The sequence below is a fragment of the Pieris napi genome, chromosome 1 (assembly GCF_905475465.1).
Source record: "Pieris napi chromosome 1, ilPieNapi1.2, whole genome shotgun sequence".
Taxonomy (NCBI): domain Eukaryota; kingdom Metazoa; phylum Arthropoda; class Insecta; order Lepidoptera; family Pieridae; genus Pieris; species Pieris napi.
Genome location: NC_062234.1, coordinates 14,416,729 through 14,435,986, shown reverse-complemented (window position 1 = coordinate 14,435,986; position 19,258 = coordinate 14,416,729). Strand labels below are relative to the sequence as shown.

The following is a 19,258-nucleotide window of genomic DNA, read 5'->3' as shown; positions in this document are numbered from 1 at the left end:
CTACTTTTTTTTTAGTTGGACAATCAGCATTGTCAGTCAAATTATTGCAAATAACAATGCATATGTCTAATGGCGCGTCTAAACGGGCCATGTTTTGCTGCAATTGATGGCTGCACTGTTGGCAACTAATTGTCCGGCCATTAGAAGAATATTTTAATGCAGCTGATGGCCGAACAATCTATGGCTGGGCCACGTGTTGCAATATGTCTGCAATAGTATGGCCCATGATGCAGACTCATAAACGGGCCACACAAACCGGCAACAATGGCTGACGAAATCACACTGATCGCAGCAGCTTATATTGTTTTAAAAGGAAATAAAAAAAGAAGAGATTGTGGATTCGACCTTACTTAAATAGGCGTGAAACTGTAGACAATTTGAGTTTTGAATTTTAATTAATATTTAATTTAACGTCAAAATGCAGCTGATCGCAAAACATAGAATATAGCAACAGGCACACTTCACTCATAGCAAACGGCATGTCGCGTAGAAAAGGATACACTGTGCCATAACAAAGAGAGTGACTGAAACAACAATAGAACTGGCTGTGCAATATTGCAGTTGAATTCGATAGCCTAGCGATCGTCCGGCCACCCATCGGCAATATCGGCCATATGTGGCTATACAAAACATGTTTGGCTATATGGCCGGGACATTACTGCAATATTGCATAGTGTGGCTGCTATTGTTTGCAATGTTGCCGGCCACAGTGTTGCAGCCATCAATTGCAGCAAAACATGGCCCGTTTAGACGCGCCATAAAGTCTCAAAAGCCATAAAATATATTATCTATGACTCAAAGTATAATTTAACTTACTGGATAATTTTTATAACCAAGAAATTTTACATTTATTATTTGCTATCACTAACAGATTGAAATACATTTCAATTATTAATTAATTAAAACTAATACTTTATATTAACAGGTGAGGATTGAAACACTATATTATATAATATTAGGGGTTATTGCTTATTGTATTAAATTAGATTAGTGTAATTTATGTTTCTTAATTAAAGTACCCGTTGCTGTCTTTCTATTAAATTATGTTTACATTGTTATAAAGAGACATTAGTTAAAAAAAACAGTGCATATTTTATAATAGAAAGAGGGCAACAGGCATTTATAGGGGTATAAGTGGGTAAATTCCTAGTAAACCCATTGCCTTATCATTGATTTGTGCACAATGTAATAAATCCAATTGCAAAAATTTGACATCAGGAAAGAACATAATGATAAGGTGTTATATATCATTAAAATATTATTAGGCCTGATCTGAGTGACCCTGTGCCTTTATCTAATTGAATCATTGAATATCCGATCCCTGACCTCTTGTATATTAGAGATATCACCTACACAGGCCAGTTTGATTCAATATTGCAATTGCTACAATGAACTGTGCAATTGAGAATCACAAGGCATTACATTCATTAAAATCCTATTACAAAATAGATCTTGTAAATTGATTTCACTGTGATGGTGCAAGTATTTATTTAACTATGAAAAACATATGTAATAGCACGGGAAAACTCGGCTTGTCTTCCAAATGTGTCAAATATAGTCCATGCATGAAATTTTTGTCAGTTGTGTAGTTTAACATTGATAATTAGTACAAACTTAAAAATATTTAAAATATGATTTTGGCATTTAGAAAGTACAATAATAATTATGACAGTGTTGCTTCTTATCATAAAAGAATAAGATGTCCCTTTAGTGCCTATATTATTATTTCTGAAGATATTTTTATTTACATTTCAATAATCTGTGAAGAATACTTATGTTTTTGTACAGATACAAACTGTGCAAATAGAAGTATATTAAGATTTTTAAAAACATAAAGAACATCTGATGTATGCCCAGTATGTCATCTATATTGACAATATTGATAAAAATGCAATATTTTATTTTAAAAATTCTGTTCAGTGTTTGATCTGTCATTAATTTAAGAACAAATTGTATCACATATCAAATACTTGGGTCAGTAGGGATTTTTTTTTCTTTGGCCATTAGATGCCAAATATGTATGTTTAATAAAGCCTGTACTGAGAGAATACTGGAATAAATTAACTAATATTACTCTGAATAATGTATGGTATGTTTTTTTTTTTTTTTTTTTTTTTTTTTTTTTTTTGTAATAGGAGGCAAACGGGCAGGAGGCTCACCTGATGTTAAGTGATACCTCCGCCCATGGACACTCACAATGCCAGAAGGCTCGCAAGTGCGTTGCCGGCCTTTCAAGAATTGGTACGCTCTTTTCTTGAAGGACCCTAAGTCGAATTTGTTCGGAAATACTTCTGTGGGCAGCTGGTTCCACATAGTGGTGGTGCGCGGCAAAAACTGCCTTAGAAAACGCTCTGTTGTGGAACGACGGACGTCGAGGTGATACGGATGGTATTTTGTATTTTGCCTTGACGTCCGATGATGGAACTCAGCTGCAGGTATTAGACCGAACAATTCCTCTGAACACTCTCCATGGTAAATGCGGTAGAAGATGTATGAATCATTGGCATATGTAATAAATATTATGAATATTTTTTTGTTGGTATTATATTTTTACATTAATATAACTAGTTTATTAGCAGTAGGCAACTAGTGATTACTTCTAACAAATTGTGTGTGTTTAAAAGCGTATTCACATTCATTTTGTTAAATAAGAAACATATTTTATTAATATTTATTGGTTTTTTAATTGTTATAGGTTGACTTACCAGTAGCACAAATTAGATTTTTCAGCTTTTCAACTAATATAAATTATTAAAGATAGAGTCATTACATGAAGATTTGTTAAAAATAGTGATTATTTGTTAAAAAAAACACTCATTTATTGTTACTTTAAGAAAGTTGAGCTGGTTTTTTAACATCTTTACTACTTTGACTGGCTTAGCTTTCAAAGGAACAGAGATATTCTGTAAGGTCATAAAAACAATCTGACAAATTATCTGACTTATATGTTGTGAATTTCCTAATTACTATTATGCCAATACACTTTCATTTTAACGCGGAATAGGTGCAAGCCGGCATATTGATTAGGTTGGAGAAAGCTAATGTATGTATTCAGAATAATATGCAATACATACTGTAGGCTCTCGTCAAAACATGCGTGGCTAGGAAGCCGTCTCACGGTAAAATTGTATATTTATGGATTTCAAGTTTCATTTGTAACATCACTTAATTTATTGTGATTTGAATACATGGGTGCGGTCAAGTTCCATAAGCTATAACGAATGTACTGTACCTAGCAGCAAAAGTTTTATATCTTTGGAAGCTTGGATTCCATCTTCTTTCAAGTTCCTTTCGATCTGTCTACTCCGAGCGGCTGCCGCGCGTTCCTCGGCCGACTGAGTGCACCCCATGTCGGCAGTTGTTTCTTAGCCCAGACCGCCTTCCGCCCCGACTCCCGAGCCGGGCGCGATCTCACCGCTCCCTCTGCATACGCTCCACACGCGTCTTGCGCCTCCGGTTTTACCGGAGCCACCCTACTCGCCTAACACTCAACACTGTAACCTAACTGTAACCACTTAGCACAAGCTCGACTTGACGTCACAGCACAGTAGAATTTATCACGATCTCGTGATTTTCACAATTACTTCATCCACTACACTTTAACGCGTAACGATAACGTACAATTTAATTGATTTTGTGAATTTGTATGAGATAATGGCGGCCGTATGACAAGCACCAGCTACACTCCGTGACGACTGACAGCGACCGCGCCCCGCTCGACTGACAATCGGTTACGTTCGGGTAAATTCGTTCCCCCTCGCTCACACATGCGTCAACGCGTCGTCGTGAATACTTTGATGAAAAATAATTCAAAATTCATTGTAAAACTTGACTATATTCCTGTTTAAGACATTTATTTTTTGCAAATACTTTCTGTAAATACCAAAATACAGGAACGATAGAAAATAATAATATCAATACTTAAGCTGAATTTATGTTACTTACTAGCAAATAATTTCGGTACTCCTACAACAACATTTGTAGCAATAACTAGGCGAAACGAATCTCTCATATCACTCAGTGTTAGCTGAACAGTAATCTATGTTTTACTAGACATAATTACTCAATTCATATCAAAGTGTATTATTGTACATAACGGCAGTTTTCCTAGTTACAATAAGAAAGCTCATAATAATATTGTACTTCTTCACCGGAAGCCAATCATTCTCTCCTGAATAGCGATGTGTATATCTGTATTACATATATATATAATAAATAATCCGAATAGCCAAAAAATTATAATCATTAAGGTCGGTCAGTCGACCCTTTAAATAAAAACACAAATACTTAGTTGACATCTCTACTTCGTTTACCTAGTTATAAAAAAGTTATCTCAGAAGCCATACACATATAATTTTTCTTATTTTAATAATACTGTATTTACGCCCCTAAAGAAGAAAAATATAAGAAGAGGAAGAAACCATTCAAATGTTTTCACGCGTTTACACGATTAAATAATTCCTTATCAACTTTTTCACAGGCCTGATTTAGTATTTTATTTAGACAATAACTAATAATTTAGTGCAGACTTTTTTCACCTTAATAATTTTGATCTTTACGACTACAGAACCAGTCGACTCCAAAGTATTTCGAGTAAAAAATGTTGAAGCATGAAATTTCTAATAGACTCCTTTCTAATAAGGTAAGTCTTACACAGGAAAGACAAATTTTTGTGGACAGGATTTATTTATTGGGTATCTAATAAAAAATAATAGATTTTGAAATTCTTTGATTAGCATCCGCGTATAGAAAACAAAGCAACAAGCAGTTTACAAATGCGTCATCAGCAGCCTTCCTAGTGAGTCGATATGAAACTAGCGGGCGCGGGGTATGCGCGCGCAAAGCCCGCAAACGAAAGCTGCTTACCTAGGAGCAGCAGCTTAATGTCCTTGGCGGCTTGTAGGCCATCCTCTTTCAGGTTCTTCTCGATCTGCTTGCTTCGCGCGAGGGCGGCGCGCTCCTCAGCGGACGAAGCGCAGCCCATGGCTATAGCGCGCACGGCCTGGCTCGCTACGCGCGGCAGCACCGTGCTCTTTGCATGCTCTCGGCTCGTGGTTGGGCGCAAGTGGCGCCGCGCGCGCGCTATGTCGCGCACGCGTGCACTATCAGCTATTAAGTATGACCCGGCGCCTTATGACGCGCCTAAGTAGTCGGTTGCCGGCAACCTGACCTAAAATTCTTTAAAGTTTAGATACGCTCTTCGAACACCCAACCCGGCGTAAGCCCGTGAGCTAATGACAAACAGCGCAGGCTCGTTTTGCAATGATGTTTACTGCGCACACTCGTAGCCGTCGCTCCTCCTTCAGAACATAAATAAGAATTATTATACTCGAAGGGTAATCATAATAATAATTATCGTTGTGATATTAGAATATGATGCTTGAAATGGGTGCTTGAAAGTAAACTTTCAAGCAACCGCTCATATCCTTACTCGTTTCAATTCCTCAACAGAGTTCACACTAGAATTGACAAAAAATATAATTGTGTTATTGCAATATTTATCTGGTACTATAATAATCTAAGCGCTTTCCATAAAATTAATAAATAAATTTGTAAAAAATGGGAATGGTTGCAAGCTTGTACTTTTATTACTTTGTATTTAATAATCTTCAAAATTTTAATGAGTCTTGTCTCTGTCTCTATGTATTTAAAAAAAGGCGTATTTCCTCTAAGTCACCGCATCTACTCACAATATATTTAAATAAAACGAAATAACCGTTAGATAAAAACCGTAATTTAACACGATTTCATTTTCTTGCAAATATTATAGCTTATACATTATATAGTACAGCTATCCATGACCATCACTACCCTATAATATACGATACATATATAAATTATACGTGTACAAAGTGTTTATAATATGTAGTTTGATATTATTGGGATTTCACAGTTTTTAATCAACAAACCTTGTTACATATTCTATGCTTATTGTAGAGAATGATATTATAAATCTACGTATGTCAATCTTTGTTAATTGTCATTAGCATCGGTTTAATTTAGGTTTTTTGTCTATTTGTTTTGTTTACTTTACTTCAGTGTTGTAAATCTTAATGATTTAATAAGCGTTTGTAATAAACCTAAAATTACGCCATTTTCAAAGCTATAACTTTAATAACTGATCTATAATCTATATCGTTATTAAAAAAGAACTTTTAAATTTAAATCATGTACAACATGTTTAAATGCTTATTGACTTAAATTATGAGTCATCTTATAATAAATTATTTATTCAATAATTGACTCAGACCTTCAGGTTGAACTTAAGACAAGTAGCGATAGTAACTTAACCGGGCATCGGGAATCGGTATAATCAAACATAAAACGCCTTTTACTGTGTATTGTGCTAAGCTGACGAACCGACTGGAATAGACTTCGTATAAGCTGTTCTAACTTCTATGAGTTGATAAATCATAAAATACCTCAAGCTTTAGCAAATTATTTTATTCTATGCCTCGAAGGTATTACAAATTCCAATACATATTAATGTAAAGAATTATCAAGTATTTTAGGATGGATTCTGATGAGGAACTTGGTGAAGTGCCAACGTATCGAGGTATACCTGCTACAATGATTTTAATTAATTTATTGGAGGAAAACAATGTAGTGAAGCTTGCTCTTGACGCGACATGTCGCTTTTACAGACAATGTCTCAGAAGCGGTAGTGCTCAAACTTTGGGGGTTTATTTGTATGGAGTGGATGATAAAAATACTGCCCAAAGTTTAATAGAGTCCCCTGGGGTAAAAGAATTCATTCCTTTGTCCTTACCAGCACTGTTAGAATTTAAGAAGCTTAAAAATGTTGACATTCATTCATACAAAAAAGCTAAAGAATTAAAGTTATCAGATGTTCTCTGGCATTGTAGCAAAACATTTGCAAATTGTAAAAAGCAAATATCATCTTACAAAGTCATCTTGCTAACGCAGTTAAAAATAACACCCATTGTTGCCGACCAGACACCTACATTGAAACGTGTAAGAGATTTAACTGATTCTAATGTTGATTTAGTCATACTAAATATAGCTCAGACAGACTACAATATTGATTCATTTTATATAAACTTTCTAAAAGAAGCTTATAAAGGGCAGGATCCTGTATTACCTGAACCAATTTTTGATAGCATTGAAATTGAAAAGGTTATGTATAAAGAGTCTCATCGTCGCTTAGCAGTTTCTAACCTGAGCTTTGAAATTGCTGAAGGGTTTTCAATTAGTGTAGGAGTTTATTCACTTGTAAAAAAAGCAGGACATAACCATCACAGAAAAATTAATTTGGATAGAGAAAGCAATGCAGTAGTAACTAATGTCACCAAAATGACAAAAGTTACCATAGAATCTGAAGATATAGACTCTTCTTCCAAAGAACTTCCTCTATTAAATTCTGAACTTCTATTCTCTCAAGAATATGGAGGGGAACATGTTGAATTTAGCACAGATGAAATTAAATCAATGAAGAATCCTTTTGGCCCTCCTATGCTGAGACTGTTAGGTTTTAAACCGGCAGGTATTATTTGTAAAGAAAAATGGTTTCTTAAAATTGGCTATTTCTTATACCCTTCTGAAAAAAATATAGAAGGATCAACAGTAGCATTTAATGCTATGCACAAGGCTTGCTCCGATCTTGATATGGTTGCAATATGTGTTTTATGTACAAGAGTAAATGCAAGACCTACAATCGTGGCTCTGAATCCCTGTAGAAATCCAAATGGATTAGATGTTGCAATTGGATTTGATGTAATACATATTCCATTTGTTGAAAATATAAGAGATTTAAACATTGAAGATGAAGATGAAAGTTCTATTGAACCAGCTCATAAAGTTGTGATGAAAGATTTATTGAGCAGTATACAGTTTGATTATAAGCCAGACATGTTTGCAAATCCAAAGTTACAATCTGAATATAGAGCTATTGAAGCAATTGCTTTAGAGGAAGAGGAAATTGAACCATTTGTTGATACAACTAAACCTAACTCTAATTTTTTTCAAAATGTTAATGAAAATTTATTTGAAGAAATGTTTGGTCCATTTGGAGAACTTGCTATTAAAAGAACTGCTTCAAAGTCTTCTAGTGAAGGTAGTAAAAAATCAAAACTTGATATAGATTTAGGTTTGTTTCAATATAGGTTATCAAAAAACCATATTGAAAAGTACACTGTATCGCAGTTAAAGGAAATTTTACAATTTAATAATATTGATGGTTTGCCAGCATTAACTGGCCTAAAAAAAGCTGAACTCGTCAGCCTTGTATACAATCATTGTAAATGAATATAAATACACTGCTATTCCTTACAATATTTATTGCTTAAATATACAGAGATCCATCTGCTGGGCCAAGGTGGTGAATACCTATTAATAAAGCATCAACTAACGTCCAAACACCAAGGCCACCAAAACTAAACAGTTTTCCAATGCCTTCTTGCCAGTGTCCTAAATAAAATCGATCAGCTCCAAATCCACCAAGAGTCAAGGCAAGTACCAATGCAGTGCCCCAATGTGTTCCAGCTGTCCATGAACACTTAATTTTTTTCAAAAACCTCCTCTTTCCTAAGCAAATAATATCATCAGAAACTGTACAGTTTGTTCTGCAACAAAAATTACTACATTTATACAAAAATATAATGGTGTTAATAAAAACTTATTCATTAATCATTTTCTCACATTTTTTGTATAATAAAGTTTACTAAAAATAGTTTTTTTATTTGCACACTTCAAATATCTGACAACTGTTTAGTAATAACTACTTACAAATAATATTTTATAGGAGATGCCAAAGAATTACAGCTAGCTTTTTGATCACATCTGTGCTCCCACTTATCAGTTTGATAACAAAATCTGCATTGTGCTGTTTTGTTGAACGATCTTGTCCCCTAAAAAATTGATTAATATCAATAATTATTAATGATTGCAAAAAATATGAGGCGATTTAACCTTAAAATATAATATTTTGATCATCAATCATTTAAAAGTTTAAATCAAAAGTTAATTTATATTAAGAAAATTGATTCATTGGAAAAAAATAACTAATGTCAGTGAATTATTAAAACAGTACACAGAACTGTGGACTATCCTAGTTACAATTTGGAATGTAATACATACCTTGCAAGTCACCTTTGCTTTAACATAGCAAGTGTAATTAAAAAGAGCTCCATAAACACAATCAATACTCCTGTCACAGGCCAAACAAGGATAGTTTAGCTCATAGCAATTTATTTCATTCTCTTCATCTGCTGATGGACAATTCTTTAAATAATCATCATTTCCATTAAAATTAACTAGTTTACTTCCATTCTCTTCCTTTGTCTTACTTTGCTTACTCTGAATATCCATTTCATTGTTTGCTGCAAGAATATCTTAACTTAATATAATATATACATTTTCAAATTATATTATAGCATTATTTAGTCAAAATATATTACCCATATCCGTAACGTGAATAGTATTAAATAGCACTAAAATTATTAAAATTAAGCTGTCTCGAATAGAAATTCGTAAAGGCAGACACCGAAGCATTGTTATTTTGTAGATGATTAACCTTTTTACTACATGTTAAATTGTTTTGTGTAATTGTTAGTAATAACTATAAGTAATTATTTATTATATTTAAAAGAAAATAGCATTTCTTATTTTACTGAATGTCAATTATCAAATATGAAAATAATGTCGTTTGTCAAAAAAGACAATAAACAGGGGAAAACATTGAAACAAGTCACTATTGACTATTCGACAGGTTTGTCCCACAGGCCACAGCCCACTAATGCTAAACGAATTTGTATGGGAATGACATAAGTCACGCTTTGCCATTAAGTCTAGTCTGTTGTTTATAAATTATTAACTTTAAATTTCTGGCCTAAAGGTCTAGATACCAGGCCATAAACTCCAAAAAAAAAAAAAAAAACTTTAAATTTCAAATTTGAATGATGAATCTGTATAATTTTTTTTCTCAGCGTGTGCTTATGTTTAGCTTGTTGTTTTGCATTAAATTATTTTAAAAATATGTTTTCTAAATTTTAAAACAAAATGTCTTATCTATCTGTCACAGATATTTTAGTTAGTAATGAAAAAGTGCCTTGTAAATTTCTACACGATTTGCCCAAGTTAGGTAGGGTTTTTTTTGTCTTATGTCTTTTGTCTCATGCAAAAGCTTGAGCAATATATCCTAATCTTACTAGCAAATTACAGGGTTTCTGGATCCATCATGTACTGATGACGATTTGAAAGCTGGAACAAGTGTAGAAATACCTATATGGCTGGCAGAGTCTTTATCTTCAAGGAGGCCACCACTAGTAACAGTAGATTTGCCTAAAGTTTACAAAGAAACTTACAGAGAAATATTCAGTGCTGATGCATGTACTGTAGATATGCATAAATTAGCTCAATACTTCTACGAACTAGGGTGTTATGTTGCAAAATATGATATAAAAGGAGAGGTAGCAACCACTCTAGTAAATGTATGTAATATTTAAAAAAAAAGATAATTCATGCCATTTGCCTTTAGTAGTTACCTAATTTTGCTATTTTCAGACCTTTAGACAGAGATTTAAGATGATTCTATCAGCTAGTGTAGCAACTGATTCTATCAATGCATTACAACCATTGTCAGAATGTGAGAGAGATCATACATTAGCAGCTATGACAACAGAAAAAGCTTTATCTTCTTGGCTTAAGAGAGGGGAATCATTATTGACAACTGCTACTATGGTAGCCAATCATAGAAAGAGGAAAAGAGCTGAAATGGAAATGTTGTGATTATATGAAATAGTAGATGTGAGTTGTTATGTCTTATAAAAAAGGGGAAAGCATATAGAAAAAATACTTATAACCTAATATTCTTATTTATTTTAAAATATTATACAATTAGCTTAATCATATTAAAATACCTATTGATTATCAGAATCTAAGACAACTTTTGTCTTACATGGTAAGTTTTTTTTAAAGGACTTAATCTAACAATACTTTTATCATTACTGAGTTTTAGTTAAAATGAGATCATTACCAAGTAAAGCATTTAATTAAAGCTAAGATGATTTTATAATTATTCACAAATGTTTGAAGTGCTTAATCCACAATTATTAGGATCTTATATAGAAAAAAAACATAAAGCTACAGTAAGCTATACAAAGTTCCACAAAATTATGAGATTTTGAAGAGTATTTCTGTACAAACAATTTTATAACTAATAAGCTTGTAAATAAGGGTTAAATTTTATATTTAATATGAATAAGCATAAAAGACAATTCAAACACTGTTTAGTCTTCAAAATTTGAAAGTGTCAACAATCAAATTTAGATCTTGTCACAACTAAATATTTATTGAAAGTTCATAACTAATTATTTATAGAAAGAAAATTAAGTAAAATCACATAGCAAACTGATTATCAACTCCTATTGTGTCATAATCGAACTTTCATAACTAAAGCCAAACATTTGTAAAAAATACAGACGTTTACTAAGTTCAATATATAGTAATAAATAAACTATGATGTAATATGGTAATTGAGAAAAGTTTAGATTTCTGAAATCAGAAAGTAAATCACGGTTCATAAAATGGTTATGATCATAAACTTGTAACAGTCAAAACCGTTTATGACAGTTTAGGACTATAATTCTTAAAAATGTTGGCTTTTTTTAAGAATATGCAAACCTAGTACCTTACACTGATTACACTTTCACTAATATGTTTTTAGAGGAACTACAAAATAATTAGTAATAAATTAAACATTAAAAAAAATTCACTGTTCATCATTGTATTCCTGTACATCATCTTCAGTTTCGTTATTTTTAGCACTAAAAAGCAGTTCAGAAGTACACCTATAAGGGTGTATTGACTGTTAACACCTGTCATTCTTCACAGAAGGATTCAAATCATGAAAGTAAGCATGTGCCATTGCATCATCAGCTGGCATTCGTAATGCTGGGTTGCAAGTAAGTAGACGAGCCAGAAGATCTCTCCCACGAGCAGACAATCTGGGCACAACTTGAGCAAGACCCAAGCTAGGTTGGTAAACTGGTAATGGCTTATAATCTGGCAGCTGAGTTACTCCAGGCCACGTATCTTCATTTGGTGTTCCTGTCATAAATAGTAATAATAAAGTGTTTAGTTTTTACGTATAGAGACATATAGAGGGTCTTATAATGTATACAATACAATCAACAACTTTTAAATAATTTAACAAAATGTTACCTAGAAGCTTAAAAATCCTTTTTAGCTGGTCATCAACATCAGAGCCTGGAAATAGAGGCCTGCCAGAGTTAGCTAGTTCTGCAAATATGCAACCGGCAGACCACATATCTATACTTGTTGTGTAAAGTTTTGCTCCAAATAAAACATCAGGTGGACGATACCAAAGGGTAACCACTTCTGCTGAATAACACTTGACTGGAATGCCGAAAGCTCTAGCTAGGCCAAAATCTGCTAATTTTAGTTCTCCATTTTTGTTGATCAATAGGTTTTGAGGTTTAAGGTCCCGATGAAGTACATTGTGACTGTGGCAGAAAGCTAACCCTCGTAGCAGCTGATACATGAATGACTTTACTACATCCAAATCTATTTCACCATTTAAACTATCAAAGTATTTCTTTAGGTCTTGGTCACAATGTTCAAAAACTAGTGTCAACTTCTTTTCGCTGTGTAGAACATCGTATAATCGAACAATATTTTTATGCTTCAGTTCTTTTAAGAGACATATCTCACGTAATGCCGATGATGGCACTCCTTCATCGTCGTCATCGAGTCTAACTCGCTTCAAGGCGACTATTTCATGAGTCTCTTTGTTTTTAGCTTTAAAAACTGTTCCGTATGTACCTTCTCCAATTTTCTCAAGTTTTTCATATTTCTGCATATTACAGAATGACTTACTTATAAACACTACAAGAAATTTAAAATTAATATTATTTTCTGTAATTGAAGGAAAAAATAAAGAAATTAAGGATTAATTTGCTAAATTTACAATAATAAGAAATAGGCAAGTAGCAAAGGATTTTCCACAGAACAAAAAAGTATTCTGTGCTTTTCCAAAAATTTTCCAGAAATCGTAAGTATAATTTATAGCCGCTGTACGGTGACGGTATACTCAGGGTATGTTCCGATATACACTGCGACCACTGTACAGAGTACCGTCAATTTAGTATACTGTGAAACCGTTTCTCTATAGCCAGCATACATGGTTACAATTTAAAACGGAACGCAGTCCAGTATACTAGTCAGCTTCGTTTTTCGACACAGTTTTCAAATGAGTGCATCAAAGTTTTTCAATTCAACAAGAAAAACTATTATTGGAGTATTATCGCATTAAAAAAATCTATATTAATATTAACTGTCAATTGAATTAATACTACAAAGAAAGTAAGTTAGAATTTTAAATGTTTGTTATTAAACTGTAAGTTATATCAGCCGTTAGGCATTCAAGTGGTTTTGATTGATCACGTGATCAAAGCACTGCGAGTACCTTACCTCGAAAACGCCAGTGCTCGCAGTAGAAGTATAGCGGGGATTTGTGACGTCATATATTTCCTAGGACGCTGCGGCTGTATACTGCAGTCCATAGCGGAACAAATTTTTGAACAGTGGGAGCACTATACAGTACTCGCAGTGTATATCGGAACATACCCTCAGTAATGCCCAGTATATACCTCAGAATTCAGATAAGCACATATAGTCCTTTTCACGAAAGAAGTCCCCCAGACGCGGCGCTGCAATCGCATGACGTAATGCTGCCATTTATGAGTAAAAAATTTACCTATTTTATTTACATTTAGCAGATGTAATTTATCAAGTAATATTATTTTCTGCATACTTCGATGAAACAATATTTCTGTTATATAAAAAGTATATATTTATTTACTTATATTAGCGGTGTTCTACCTACTTACAGGGAAAAGTTGAGAAAATAGGGTAAAGAAAAGCAATACAATTTTTTATTCAGAGTTTTATTGCATAATTGTTGGGTTACAATTTTTTTCGAAGTACACACCGCTGTTATACCTTCGTTTGTAATTCTTGTTACAGTTATTTCTGACACACCTGCAATTAAATTATGAACAATTAAAAATAATAATAACTTTAAGTTTATAATGCTTATGTAATATATGTTTTAATTTCAGTTACCTAGTTTCATCATGTTATGTATTTGTTGAATTTTGTCGCAAAAACGAATTTATATCATAAAAGTCCCATCAATACAGCAAAAAAAATTAAATGGCAACTCTAAAAAGTACCTGTTATGGCGGCAATTCTCTTCCGAACATTGTTTAGTTGTATTAAAACACCTTGATTCTTATGTTCCGCTTCACAGAACTCTTTCACCTTTAATATCATTTCTCGAGCCGAACTTTTTACAACTTTTGGCATTGTAATCAATCTTTAAAATGCACTAAGCTAGTTAAAAATTCACAAAAATCTACCACAACAAACGAACTTGATAACATCGACGAATGACAACATTGCCGACCTGTCAAATTTAGTTCCAAAAATATCCGCGGGACTTCTTTCATGAAAAGCACTATACTTTATTTACATAATTTACTCTATCCCAAGAGTAATCATAGAGTATTAAAATTAATTCACCTGTAGATAAAAATAATATACTAATATACTGACAGCGATAGGTATCAACATTATTCATATGACTTTGATAGTAGGGATTTTAATTTCAAGTCTTTTGTAAATTGTAAATTCCAATTTCTTCCAGATTACCGTAAGGCAAAAGTTGGATTGTCATCTGCACACGTAAAAAGAATACTTTGATCTTTAAAAATAATACATTTAAAATATATTAATGATTCTATTTACAGTACTGTTTCATTTTTAAGTGATTTCTGTGATATCTTGTGGAAAGGTATGTGGTTTTTAATTGTGTGTTTTGTACGTAACAGATCCTTGGGTAACTTAACTGTTGCGTAGATAAGTTTAAGATGCGTAATAAAAAAATTTTTTTTTAGATGAGTGAAGAAGAGCGTACATTAGTAGACAAGTCTGAAAGTAGTTCATTTGAAGACCTAGCGTCAGCAGCGGCTCACGAAATCGAGGAAGCAAAGTTGGCTGAGGCAGCAGCTGCAGAGAAGGTTAAGCTAGATGGAAAGGCTCCAGGTCCCAATGAGTGGCAAGATCTGTTAGGATCTGGGTCTATTTTGAAAAAGGTATATTTGATACCTAATCTTCTTAATTTAATTATTATTTCTAGATTAATTGGTGTATTTATTTTGGATAAATTTTGTCTTTAGATACTTAAAAAAGGTGATGAGTCGGAAGGCTTACGGCCTCAAAGAAGTGATATATGCAGAATAAGTTATGAAATAAGACTCAGGAATGGGAAACATGAAAATATGGAAAAGCGGGACCAAGTGAAGATATATTTGGGTGATAATGAAGTATGTATTACAGCTTACTCGTTCTTTTCTCATGTATAAATTTTATGAGCCTTCTGTATTTTTCAATATCAACTAAAACTTAATTGTTTGGCTAGAAATTCAACCTAAATTCTCTAGTGGCTTACCAATTGATTAAAAATTTTGCTTCATAAGTATACCTTGAATCTTTAATATTTTTTAGTTAAAAGTCTAGTTGTTAATATTTTATCTAAAATTACACAATAATTATTCCTGTTATTAAGATGCGAATTAATCAATGTATAAGTATCTTATCATGTCTTGAAATCTTGTTCTAATCTGAGTATATTTATATATTATTATTTACATATTATTATTTACATTATTGATATATAAAGTATACTAGTATTCCATCTTTGATTTACACTTGATATGCTATGATGCTACATAAATATTATGTTCTAACATAGCTTGAATGCATCAATCTTTTCTCTAACTTTTGTCTAGTACACCAGACCATGTTCTAAATAAATCAGGTATTTAATACATCTTTTGAATATTTCTAGGTATTACAAGGTCTTGATTTAGCATTGACACTAATGTACAAAGGTGAAATATGTTTACTACAAATAGCTCCAAGGTTTGCCTATGGCGACACCGGCTTAAATCCAGGAGACAGTTTGGGTTTGGTTGGAGAAATAAACAGTCCAAAATATGAGGGACCATCAATTGGTCCAGAGACATGGTTAGAAGTTAAATTAGAATTACATGATTGGGAGGAAGAACCAGAACATGAAACATTAACAATTGCTGAAAGAATGGAAATCGGGTGAGACTTTTTCATTAATATATTGAATGTGAGTGCCATTAGATTAACATTGGTTAGAATACTGCTAATTTTATATTGGACAAGTAAGTTATTTAAATCAGCCATAGTAATACATTGTTACATGGTTTTCTAAATTATTTTCCTAATTGAGTTATCAAGATAATAGATAAGGAAGCGATATTCTCGTGTCGAATATACATTGTACTTACTATTAATGTTTTATGTAATAAGAGTATTAACATTTTATAATATAAACGTAACAAACTTGTTAGGTAACAATAGCATGCCATATCGTATTGTGGTCTTCGTGGGATGTGGGAGGACCTTAGAATAATTAATCTTCTAGCATCCGTCGTCGTTGCCGAGGCAACTGGTGGTACGGTCGTGGTGAGACGCAGCTGGCCGTGCAGTTGTACAGACGGGCTCTGGACGTCCTCGACGAGAGCGAAGGGGGCATCACGGAGCCCACGGCCAGCGGAGAGGTGGCCCAGCCCTCTGACGCTTTAATGGCCTTATTGGACGAACGCATGCGCGTCCACAACAATATGGCCGCTGCGCAGTTGAGGGCTGGAGCTTACGATGCCGCCTTGCAGGTCAAATAGTATATTTCAAAACTTTTCGGCAAATGTTATAGTTTCAGCGATATTGATTTTGTTGAATTTTTTCAGGCCGTAACGAGAGTTCTCACTTGCCAACCGAATAATGCGAAGGCACTATATAGGAAATCTCGTATTTTAACCGCTATGGGGCGCAATTCCGAAGCCCTACAGGCGGCTAGGGCTGCCGCGGCAGCGGCTCCCGAGGATACTGGCGTCAGAAAGGAGTTACAAAAGTGTGAACAAAAGGCTAACAGAGACAAGTCAGTAGAAAGGAAACTGGCCAAGCGAATGTTGGGCACGGGCGGTCAGGGCAAAGCGGCCCCGGAGAAAAAGCCAGGGCGAGCTAAGGTAAGTTTCATTCATTTCTAGCCTAGCCTTCAGAGCTCCGAAGTTCTTTTATAAAGATTATGTTAATAATAGTAAATATATGTAAAACTATTTAAGTGCCCCTTTTCCCTATCTGCTCCATTAGGTTTATTTTAAATATTAATTGTAAGGATGAATATTTAAACTGTGTTTGTGAAGTGTGAAAGTTTTGGAGCCATGCGCCGCTATTATTAAGATTTACAGATCACGGTTTTGTGGAGTTTCTCAGAAACTATAGTTATCTTGGTCTTATACTGAACTAAAGAGAGATATATATATATAACTAATGCCGATGTTCGTCAGATGTTAGTGTGGGGATCTCTGCTGCTAAGTCTGTTGGTGGGCGTGGCCAGTGTATTGGCCTACCGATACAAGAATCAGCCGCAGTGAAGACATTGACTGTGAGTTTGAAACTATTTATTCTGATCTCAACCTTTTTCACTGCTTTAAAGAATGTTCTTCCTCGTCTCTTTCTCTTGAATTGTTTAGACAGAGTGATGAATAGAGATAACAAGTGTAAAAGTATACAAAAGTTTTATAAGGTTGTAATTGAAGAAAACCCACAGCTAGGAATAACTCCTTAATGATTTTACTCGCGCGTCTCCCTCCACCCGATTCATTAACAAACGCTATCACCGCGGCGCATCTATAGTACAAACTCAAGGGCATTTTGAACGGTGCATAGCAGGATGCAATACAATTAGATAAAATATTAACATATTTTTTAGTTTGTACTACTAAACTTGTTCTAAAGATTTTTTCGATAATGTTACACTGTATGTGTGTTATTTTATATATTATGATAAAAAATTATAAGAACGAGTTTTTTCGTCTATTATTTTTAACCATTTTATTTTTTATTGACAGCTAACAGCGGCAAATAAAATTATATAGGTATCAAGCAAAATAAAATCATATAGCATCTGTTTAGTTTACTACGCGGTGTGTTTTAATTTAGGAATGTTTTTTTTGTTTTACTCGTGGTAATTATAATATTATATCAAGTGCTAGCGCTAAGAAGCGTAGTGTTCTCGTCTCATTGGAGCGAGTTCGAGTGAGACGACAGAGACAGTGATTACGAAACAAAAATAAGGTGAACGCAAAATTCTTTTTATTCAAATAACTCGTAAAATATACAATATTTAATAAAATCGCTAGTAACAGCTCTCGGCCAAACTAAATGCAATTCAATTAACTTTAACTCCATAGTAAAATGCAATTAGAAATTGTTTTTTTTTTCAATTAGAGACAACCATTGAAATTATAGTGAATGATCAATACATATTTATAGTTTTTAATTCAAGCATCACATACTTAGATAAAATCAAATCTACGATGAGTGGTTTTGGTTACAGCCCGCTCTTAAAAAGCCCACTTCGTGTAGTTGGCGCTGCGTTGTTTAATATCAACGGAGCTTTTAAAAAGAATTTTCTCTGAATAAACTAGCATTAAAACAGGGTTTTACGCAGATAATTGAACCTAGCCTTTCAGAGTAATTTAAAATAGGACGTTGGACCTACTACATATGTATATTATGTGTTTGGCCAATTTTGCACTATCTTCATTGTCTGTTTTTGTTTTCAGGAAAACCGAGGAGTAACATAATCGACGAACGTGGCACGTAGCTGATTTTCTAACTTCCACTTTGTTTGAGCTTTAACTTAGAGAAACAAAATATCAGAATATTATTTTGGTAAAACGACGGCTACACTTGATAGAAAATTTATTTTTATATTTCTAAAGACATATCAGTCTTTCATTTCCCGATCGGCATTTTTTCGTGTTTTTTTTGTATATTCTAGTTTTAGTGCCAAAATCCTAACTTATATTATATGTATAGGATTTTTTTTTAAAGTGGACTAATATTTTTTGAAAATGTATAGTTTAAGACATACGCATTCCGACTGGATTCCTGGTACACTTTTTCTACGGTGCTTTTTTAACAGACTTCGGCACTTGGCATTTTCAGTAAATCAAAATAGAATAATTGTATGAACAAAATATTTGTGTTGGATATTAAGGTTAATCGAAACATTGGTTTGGTGGTCTATGAATAAAATTGTTGGAAACTTTTTGTTTTTCATCTTCGATCGGAGAAATCCTTGATGTCCAAAGTTTTAAAATAAAGAAAACTATGCAAT

At 33.4% G+C, this 19,258-nt stretch overlaps 6 protein-coding genes across 10 annotated transcripts in view; 3 read left to right on the top strand and 3 right to left on the bottom strand.

Moving 5' to 3' along the window:
- The window catches only part of LOC125048915 (guanine nucleotide-binding protein G(o) subunit alpha), a 33,587-nt gene extending 28,561 nt beyond the window's left edge, over positions 1 to 5,026 (bottom strand). The window contains exon 1 of one of the 2 annotated variants that reach the window (XM_047647887.1): positions 4,867 to 5,026. In XM_047647887.1, coding sequence (XP_047503843.1) covers positions 4,867 to 4,984 — 118 coding nt within the window. In that variant the 5' untranslated portion in view covers positions 4,985 to 5,026. Of the gene's footprint in view, positions 1 to 3,232; positions 3,722 to 4,866 lie in introns of those variants that run through there. The other variant, XM_047647879.1, reaches the window with a different exon arrangement.
- Positions 5,027 to 5,994: 968 nt separating this feature from the next.
- On the top strand, positions 5,995 to 8,265 carry LOC125048882 (X-ray repair cross-complementing protein 5). The gene has a single exon (XM_047647839.1). It carries the CDS (start codon positions 6,514 to 6,516, stop codon positions 8,263 to 8,265), a length of 1,752 nt encoding a protein of 583 aa, XP_047503795.1. The 5' UTR covers positions 5,995 to 6,513.
- A 15-nt stretch (positions 8,266 to 8,280) lies between these two features.
- LOC125048933 (TM2 domain-containing protein almondex) lies at positions 8,281 to 9,654 on the bottom strand. Of its 2 annotated transcripts, none has more exons than XM_047647912.1 (4): positions 9,417 to 9,654; positions 9,097 to 9,350; positions 8,746 to 8,867; positions 8,281 to 8,582 (listed from the first exon to the last, which is right to left on the bottom strand). In XM_047647912.1, the coding sequence occupies exons 1-4, from the start codon at positions 9,508 to 9,510 to the stop codon at positions 8,303 to 8,305; spliced, it is 750 nt and encodes a 249-aa protein (XP_047503868.1). In that variant the 5' UTR covers positions 9,511 to 9,654; the 3' UTR covers positions 8,281 to 8,302. The 2 variants fall into 2 exon arrangements, with proteins under 2 accessions (XP_047503868.1, XP_047503875.1); XM_047647919.1 differs by having other exon boundaries at positions 9,097 to 9,338; positions 9,417 to 9,653.
- A 247-nt stretch (positions 9,655 to 9,901) lies between these two features.
- On the top strand, positions 9,902 to 11,870 carry LOC125048948 (DNA replication complex GINS protein PSF3). 2 transcript variants are annotated; one of them, XM_047647935.1, is made up of 4 exons: positions 9,902 to 10,099; positions 10,180 to 10,448; positions 10,522 to 10,764; positions 11,782 to 11,870. In XM_047647935.1, the coding sequence occupies exons 1-3, from the start codon at positions 10,018 to 10,020 to the stop codon at positions 10,744 to 10,746; spliced, it is 576 nt and encodes a 191-aa protein (XP_047503891.1). In that variant the 5' UTR covers positions 9,902 to 10,017; the 3' UTR covers positions 10,747 to 10,764; positions 11,782 to 11,870. The 2 variants fall into 2 exon arrangements, with proteins under 2 accessions (XP_047503891.1, XP_047503883.1); XM_047647927.1 differs by lacking the exon at positions 11,782 to 11,870 and having other exon boundaries at positions 10,522 to 10,824.
- LOC125048926 (cyclin-dependent-like kinase 5) lies at positions 11,190 to 13,060 on the bottom strand. The gene is made up of 3 exons (XM_047647902.1): positions 12,947 to 13,060; positions 12,181 to 12,864; positions 11,190 to 12,066 (listed from the first exon to the last, which is right to left on the bottom strand). Exons 2-3 carry the CDS (start codon positions 12,836 to 12,838, stop codon positions 11,828 to 11,830), a joined length of 897 nt encoding a protein of 298 aa, XP_047503858.1. The 5' UTR covers positions 12,839 to 12,864; positions 12,947 to 13,060; the 3' UTR covers positions 11,190 to 11,827.
- Positions 13,061 to 14,621: 1,561 nt separating this feature from the next.
- Positions 14,622 to 19,189, top strand: LOC125048903 (peptidyl-prolyl cis-trans isomerase FKBP8). 2 transcript variants are annotated; one of them, XM_047647860.1, is made up of 8 exons: positions 14,622 to 14,859; positions 14,937 to 15,134; positions 15,219 to 15,365; positions 15,890 to 16,152; positions 16,499 to 16,745; positions 16,821 to 17,099; positions 17,421 to 17,518; positions 18,702 to 19,189. In XM_047647860.1, exons 1-7 carry the CDS (start codon positions 14,836 to 14,838, stop codon positions 17,505 to 17,507), a joined length of 1,245 nt encoding a protein of 414 aa, XP_047503816.1. In that variant the 5' UTR covers positions 14,622 to 14,835; the 3' UTR covers positions 17,508 to 17,518; positions 18,702 to 19,189. The 2 variants fall into 2 exon arrangements, with proteins under 2 accessions (XP_047503816.1, XP_047503826.1); XM_047647870.1 differs by having other exon boundaries at positions 14,623 to 14,833.
- The last annotated feature ends 69 nt before the right edge of the window (positions 19,190 to 19,258 follow it).